General features: G+C 44.9%; 1 protein-coding gene across 1 annotated transcript; it reads right to left on the bottom strand.

The window, feature by feature from the left end:
- Nucleotides 1-6,498: 6,498 nt before the first annotated feature.
- Nucleotides 6,499-6,969, bottom strand: LOC119564103 (scale keratin). The gene has a single exon (XM_037882830.2). It carries the CDS (start codon nucleotides 6,967-6,969, stop codon nucleotides 6,499-6,501), a length of 471 nt encoding a protein of 156 aa, XP_037738758.1.
- Between the last annotated feature and the right edge of the window lie 1,594 nt (nucleotides 6,970-8,563).

An 8,563-nucleotide genomic window follows, 5' to 3' on the forward strand; every position in this document is an offset into this window, starting at 1 on the left:
CATCTACCCATACTCACATAAGCCCCCATAACCACCTCCGTATCTCCCACCGTACCCATACGAGCCCCCATAACCACGTAAGCCTCCATAACCATACGAGCCTCCATAACTGCCACCTAAACCACCTCCATATCCACCCCGGTATGCACCACTGTAACCTCCACCATAACCAATTGAGCCACCCAAAATACCACCCCCAGATACACCCCCAGCTCCATAGGGTAGAGCTGGTAAGGTGCTTCCCACTAAGCTGTGTTGAGGGCAACTAGAGAGAATTGGTCCTGGGAATAGCACGGAAACTGGTGGTGGATAGACCACTGCTGTCGAATCTCCACACGAGGTGACACAAGGCTCATTGCGGGCAACAACACATGGATCTGGGCATATGTCAGGATAACATGAGCTGGGTCGGTAAGACAGGTCTTGGCAGGAAGACATCTTTTGTGATGGTCGGAAACCCACAGCAGAATGAAATCCAGTGAAATCTGTGGGTTTTACCAGAAACTTTCAAGGGAACTGTAGGATGTTGATCTCAAAAGAGAATTACAAACGCCACAATGAAGCCTAGAGAACTGAAGAACAGAGGCGGACCTTAGAGAGGATGAATGACCTTGTGGATAAGGCCATGCAGGAATTGAGAGAAAGAAAATCTGAGTTCCGTTTTACTAGCTCTGCTACTCGTCGCCTGCGGGACACTGGGCAAGTCAATTGGGGCCAGATGTTCAGAAGAGCTCAGCACTCAGTGTGCTAAAGTGTATTGAAAGCCTTGCCCTTCATCTCCCTCTTCATCACCTCCCCATCGGTAAAATGGGAATGATAAACCTTCCTTCCACCCTTTCTGTCATGTCTAGTTAGTTCATCAACTCTTTGAGATGAGGACCGTCTGAGACTCTCGGCTTGTCTTGCAAACAGCACGATGGAGCCCTGAACGCATCCTGGAGATATTAGAGTTCAAATGATAACTATTAGGAATTAGATGTGCCCGAGTTTCCCCATCTTTCCACCGGAGTGGCCTTGGGCAACTCAGTTAGGCTCTGGGCATCAGTGATCACTTTCTTAGGTAAGAAGATAATAACTACCTGTTTCATATGGGTGTTGTGAGAATTGCTGGCCTCATAAAACAGGGAAACCATAAATTGCTCTGAAAGAGACTGCCACCTTTTTATTAATGTCTGAAGCTGTACGCGCAAGGATTAGGAGCTATCGGGGGGTAAGGAGCAGGAAACAGGGATATTCTCTCAATTCCACAGAGCTGGGAAATATATATCCATCCCGTCATCCCAACTCAAGTCCCGAATAAACCTACACCCTACATGTACTCCAAAATTATAACAAAAGGTACTGGAACATGTGCAATGCAAGGAAAACATAATAGTGATGTCAACATCACAACCATGTACATGCAGCAGATATATGCCAGTACAGTCTCCTGAGAATTAAACCAACTGCTTGCCCTAAATTTTGCTCATCAGCACATGGGCGCGTCAAGCCAAATGTTCAGGTCGTGGCAAATTGTGTTTGGATTTCCACACATTCCAACTTTTCTGCAACAGGAATACAGACTAAATAGTCCTTTTCTCCCACTAAAGTTGAAACAAAGGGGATAGGGAGGTGTGGGAGCCCAAAACTCAGGCATCCAAGAACACTAGTTCCTTTAGAAAATCATGGTTTAAATAGATAGATTGGATAGATCGAAGGGTTGGGTTTGCCCTGCCTCTGGTACAAGACACAGGTCAGGCTTCTGTTGTCCTTTTTGCTTGTAGAAATCCAGCATTGCTAATTTGACTTCTACAGAGCAGCTTCACTAGGAGCAGAGACTTTTTTATTGAACTCTCCTCCATATTACCCTGCTATAAAACTGCATTGTACACGGCTGTCAATTGAGACCTCCAATGGAAATGCAGGGCAAACGGTTAGTTCAACTGATTTTTCGAATGGACCTCAGGATCCAGATGGAAATAGAACTGAAGGGCCTGATTCTTCACTGCCTTGAAGCTACCATTGTCCTATACACTATTGCAATGTGGGTGTACAAATGGTACCATATCAGAGCCCGAGAGCTCCACCAGGAGTCAATCCAAAAAGGCAGCAGAGATTCAACAGTACAGATGGTGTAGCTTTTGTTATCTCGAGCTCTGGTACCTCCAATTCACTGTAAAAATGATGGTCATCAAAAGACATTAGACTCCATTAGTGAAGACTCATTTTGTGTGTTTGTGACAGTGGACTTCGTTTCCATGTCTCGTGCGATCCCTCCGGGGCTTTGTGAGGTGCACTGTCCCAGAAGAACACCACTGTCTTGTTCGGGCCTGGATGGAGATGCAATTCCAAGATTCTACTCCCAAGACTTTACACAATACTGCACTCTTTCCTTTCACCTGTTGCCACTCTTTGCTGCAACTCAGGGAAATGACTGCGGTCAGTAGACTTTGTGGGTTCTATTTTGATTATCACTTGAATCCTTGGCTCTAAACCACTGATCACTTAACTGCTCTTCTCTTCTGAGGGGAATGCCTAAACCCATTAGGCTGAATGTCATCTCTGGGCAGAGGTAGAAAATAAAACTGTATTCACCATTTTGATCCTGCTTCAGCTCCACTTTGAAGGCTTATCGGGTACTGAAGTTGTTCATAGGTCTTAAATTGGCCATGAATCCAGGAGAGTATTGTAATCCAGGAGGCCTAGTTTGAAGGCCATTGCATTGATTGGAAAGACATCCATGGATTTCAAAAGCATGTTGGCGCAAACACATAGTGAATTGGTATGGGTAGGTATTCCAAGCATGCTAAGTAATACCTCTGATCCTCCAAGGAGTTTCAAGGGTAAACTCCACCTTGCCGCTAATTAGATACTAGTCCGGATATAAAGAACTAATGTGGAATCTTGTACATGACAGCAGATTGTATCAGTGATACACCCCTGAGTCACCCACATAGTCTGAGATTATTCAAAGCAGAATTAAAGACATGGAGCTAGATTTAGTCCCCTGTTGACACCAAGAAAGCCAATGGAATGATACCATGATGAGATCAGGACCATAAAGATACAAGATGACAGGGAATTGCCAGTAGCAGCATGCATGTCACCCTATGTGGGTCTGTGAATTGAATAGTAATCCTTAACCATGATCAAAGCCATTACAATAATTAGAGGAGTTGCACATTCAAGAAAATAGTTTATTGGGTTAACAACAAGGTCTGAGTGCATAAAGGGTGTCTACTATCCTTCCCATTGGCTAAGAAGGTGTATAAAAGTGCCTGCAACTCCAGGTTGTTCTATCCACTTCTCTTGACTTCTTCCCGTTGGTGAACTTGGTAAGTCTCTCCGGCTCCGAGTGCTGCCAATTGTTGCTTTATTGATAGTTTGAATTTTGACCTAAGTCCTGGGGTGTGATTTTACAAAGGTTGGGACAGGAAGCGTCTTTCTTTGCACAGGAGACTTTCTGTAGCTAGTCAATCGTAGATGTTTGGACATGCTGACTTTCAAAATATCTCGCTGGGATTTTAAAATCTACATATGGGATTTGGACCTCTGTTCCCAATAATTATAATTTGGGATTGGACATGTAAATTCTTCAGAGAGCTATGAAAATTCTCAGCCTTAGACGACTTGGATAATAGACTGCATACTCTGAGCCTTTACGTGTAAATACACATTGCCAGCTCCTCGGGTGATTTCACTGGAATCCCAATGGGTTGCCTGGGCTGATGATCTGACCTTGCTGTTTCCATTAAACCGTGGAGGTCAGGTTTGAAATATAACTATTGACCAGCAGCTCTACCCACAGCGTGTTATATTTCCTCCGCTCCCTTCTGTGTGTTTCAGGTTTACGACCATCACAAAAGATGTCTTCGTGCCAAGACCTGTGTTACCGACCCAGCTCATGTTATCCTGCCATATGCCCAGATCCATGTGTTGTTGCCCGCAATGAGCCTTGTATCACCTCGTGTGGAGACTCGACAGCAGTGGTCTATCCACCACCGGTTTCCGTGCTATTCCCAGGACCAATTCTCTCTACTCTCCCACAACACAGTGTAGTGGGAAGCACCTTACCAGCTGTACCCTATGGAGCTGGGGGTGTATCTGGGGGTGGTATTTTGGGTGGCTCAATTGGTTATGGTGGAGTTTACGGTAGTGCATACGGGGGTAGATATGGAGGTGGTTTAGGGGGTGGTTATGGGGGCTTATATGGTGGTGGTTATGGGGGCTTATATGGGTGTGGTTATGGGGGCTTATATGGTGGTGGTTATGGGGGCTTATATGGTTATAGGGGCTTATGCGGTTATGGGGGCTTGTATGGATACGGTGGTGGATACGGGGGTGGCTATGGGGACTTATGTGGGTATGGGAGGAGATACAGTAGCAGGTGCTATTCTTCCCGCCGTGGAAGCTGTGGCCCATGTTAAACCCAGAAGAAAGATCCACGGAAGAAGAAACAACCAGGAAATGAAAGAGAAGAGAGAGATTCACCACTCAGCTTATCAAAAATGGGAGCCTGCAACTCCACTCGAAATCAGTGGGGGCTGTGGGTGTTCATCGCCTATATAAACCAGGCCTCTGTATGACTTCTTCTCGTTACATGCTACCTTTTCTTTACAGTCTAGTGGTTTTGCACTTTTGTCTTATGCTCATATTTTGCTTTGTCCTTTTTGATGCTGAACGGTCCACCACAAGTGACTTAATCTGGTGGAAAATGTGAGATGATTTTCAAACGGCGTGGTTGGCTGCAAGACCGCAGAACAGATTGTGTGACATGCGTCACTTTGGAGTTGGTGATTGGTTGTGGCTCTCTTTGTAACCCTGAAAATACAATTTCTGTCCTCTGCATTCATTCCTTCTGTAAGTGTAAACTCCGATGCTCATTCCCATTAAAAATTATGCTGCATCATATTATCGGCCTTCTGGTTTTCCTTTCCCCTCCATTCTTTTTTTCCAAAACACTTTGGATGAAATTCTCCCCTCTGCAGGAAGTCAGTACAAGCTCTATGTCCTGCATCAATCCCACTCATGCTCATAAGAGAGAAGAAAATCAGTACATTAATTGGTCAAAGGCACTGTGTAGGTTCTCTGCACAAGAGGGAATTACCCGCTTGTTACACTTGTCTCTAATAGAATGGGAATAAATGAATGACTTTCAAAAAGAATGTATTTCCCTGTTCTAAATAGTCTATAGAATCATAGAATTGTTTGAAATATAAGGCAGGAGGAGACCTCAAGAGGTCATATGGTCCATCCCTCTGCTCTGAGGTGGGACCAACTACACCTACACCGTCCCTAACAGGTGTTTGTTTAACCTGTTCTTCAAAACCTCCACTGATCAGATTCTGCAGCCTCCCTTGAAAGCCTAAAATCAGAGCTTAAGTATCATGATAGGTAGAAAGTTTATGATTAAATTCCCAGGCTATAAAGCACCACCTGATTCGGGAAATGACATTACAGACTTTTACACACATAGTTTAAAATGACACTAGTACTCCAAATTGGGCCTCCCACTCAAGTAACATACTCCTGCCATCCTAGTAATAGAAGACCATTGATATATAAAATATCAGTGAGTGTTTGTGAATCAAACCAAAATCTGTTCTTCTGAGAAAGCCTCACCATATCCTACCCGAGTGCTATTGCCCAAGGGGAGAACTGCAAAGATTTCAGTTACATAAACAAACCACAAGAATGGAAACAACCGGCAGAGGAAAACGAGTGTTGACTTTTCAGTGGAACTGTGGTGGGAGCTGCTGAATTTGAACCACCCTTTGTCCTGACCGGCAGACCCCATGGTCAAAATGGCTAACCAGTCAGAAACACGGTCTTCCTGCCCAGGTCACGGCTGGATGTCTGATTTACCGGAGAGCCACTCTCCACGCTTTAGACCGGATTAGGTCACCACTGGGATATTCCCTTCTAGTGAGTTTTTCAGACCCAACTATGGCTGAAGTCTGCAGAGGTGTGAGATATATACCCCTCCCTCCTCACCAGCCCTCCCCAAACACTGAATCGTTTTACACCCCCCGTTCCAAAATTACATATGCTCTAAAATTGTGACAAAATGTATTGAAACGTGGAAACCTGAACACAATTTGGCTTGACCCAAATAGAAACCCCCACTATGGTTAGTGAACGTCACAACAGAAACAACACATTCACCAGCTGTATCCCAAGACAGCATCCTGAGGGTAAAATCAGCTGTTTACCCTAAATCCTGTCTGTCAGTGCATAGATACATCAACCCACATTTGCTGATAAATCAACGTTTTTTTTCTCCTCAGCATCAAATAGGACAAAAGCCCAATATGAGCATAAGACTAAGCTGCAGAACAATATAGACCATAAAGCTAAGGTAACAGGTAACAAGAGGAAAGAATAGATAGGCCTGATTTATACAAGCAACGAACAACCAAAATCCACACTGATTTGAGTAGTGTTGTAGCTGAGTGGTGAACCTTTCTCTTCTCTTTCATTTCCTGGTTGTTTCTTCTTTTGTAGATCTTCCTTCCGCGATTAACATGGGCCACAGCTTCCACGGCGGGAAGAATAGCACCAGCTACCGTATCTCCTCCCATACCCACATAAGCCCCCATAGCCACCCCCGTATCCACCACCGTACCCATACGAGCCCCCATAACCATATAAGCCCCCATAACCACCCCCTAAACCACCTCCATATCTACCCCTGTATGCACCACCATAACCTCCACCATAACCAATTGAGCCGCCCAAAATACCACCCCCAGATACACCCCAAGCTCCATAGGGTAGAGCTGGTAAGGTGCTTCCCACTACACTGTGTTGAGGGGAAGTAGAGAGAATTGGTCCTGGGAATAGCACGGAAACTGGTGGTGGATAGACCACTGCTGTCGAATCTCCGCACGAGGTGACACAAGGCTCATTGCGGGCAACAACACATGGATCTGGGCATATGTCAGGATAACATGAGCTGGGTCGGTAAGACAGGTCTTGGCAGGAAGACATCTTTTGTGGTGGTCGTAAACCTGAAACACACAGGAGGGAGCAGAGGAAACATAACACGTTGTTGACAATGGAATAGGAGAATCACCGCTGGTGTTCTATGATAATGGGGGCTATGTAGGTCCCTTTCTGCAGGCTACATATCCGGGTATTCTTATAAACGTCCACACCAACCAGCCAGCCCCCAGTATTGCTGACATAGTTGCCTTAGCTGTCTTTTCCGTGAGGTCCCAACGGGTAGGTGCACACTGAGAATATCTACTGGATTGGGACCCACAAGTGAAATAGAAAAGTGACTGCCTACTCTCAGGTTCTGCCTGGGACTAAAGGGGAGGTTAGATGCCTTAGTCTCTCTGTGGGTTTGGTTTCAGGAGGTTCAAGGATGGGTTTCCAGTCCAGCTAGGATTAGTGAGTGCTGAGCCCTTTTGAGATTCTGGTCCCATTGGACTTGCCCAAGATCACAAGGAAACCTGTGCCAGAGAGCATGTCCTGAAGCAGGTTTTCTGAGGCCCTATTTGTGCCATGGCCACATGACCTTCCATTCCCACCAGCCCCTGAAGGATGAGGAAAAAAGACTCAGACTAATTCCTAACCCACAATAGAGAATATTTCCATCATGGATGGCTGCAATTTTCAACCCATTTTAGACAATTATGGAGGTGCAGTAAATTGTTCAAGTGTTCCTGTTAAACCAGTTTAACACAGGGTCTAGACCCCTCAGATCGTCTAAATCATCATACTTGCCTGTCACTCAAATGTGCTACTTTGACTTACACCAGCTAAAGATCTGGATCGAAAATCATGAGTTGTACCAGTAAAAAGTCAAATATTGCCGTATTGCATCAGGTCAGTGGTCCATCTCACCCAGTATATTATCTCTAGTAATGTGCAGCATCACACGCCTCAGTTTAAGGTATAAGAGTTCTGAAGTTGTCCACTCTGGAGTAAAGTGCCCTTAAAGTGACTTTCTGCCCAACACACCTAAAGCACAGGCTAACTTTGCCCTGAAGGAGACTACGTATATATATATATTCAAATTATATTTGAAATCTGATCTCCAATGTTTTATGGAAACAGTAGAGTCAGATCATCACCCAGGTAAACCTTTGTGACTGCAATGAAGTCAGCTGAAGATCCGGCAATGTGTATTTATATATCAAGGGTCAGAGTAGTGCAGTCTATTATCAAAGTAGACAGAGGCTGAGATTTCTCATAACTGTGTAAGGAATTTCCATGTCCAATCTCCAATTATAATTTTTGGGAATGGGGTCCAAATCCCATATGCAGATTTGAAAATCCCAACCAGATAGTTTGAAAAGACAGCATCCACCAATACCTGCAATTGACTAGCTACAGAAAGACTCCTACCCAAAGAAAGATGCCCCTGTCCCAACATTTCTAAAGTCGCACCCTATTAGAGCAGGAATTAGTTCAAAGTTAAAACATTCACTAAAGCAGCAATTGTATCAACTGGAGCCAAGTAGACTTTGCAAGCTCACCAAGGGGAAGGAGTCGAGAGAAGTGGATAGAAGAGCCAGGAGTTGCAGGCGCTTTTATACACCTTCTTAGCCAATGGGAAGGATAGCAGACACCCTCT

Source organism: Chelonia mydas, chromosome 24 (assembly GCF_015237465.2).
Source record: "Chelonia mydas isolate rCheMyd1 chromosome 24, rCheMyd1.pri.v2, whole genome shotgun sequence".
Classification (NCBI taxonomy): Eukaryota; Metazoa; Chordata; order Testudines; family Cheloniidae; genus Chelonia; species Chelonia mydas.

Coding starts and splice junctions, on each gene's coding strand:
- LOC119564103 (XM_037882830.2), bottom strand. CDS start 6,969: ATGTCTTCCTGCCAAGACCTGTCTTACCGACCCAGCTCATGTTATCCT.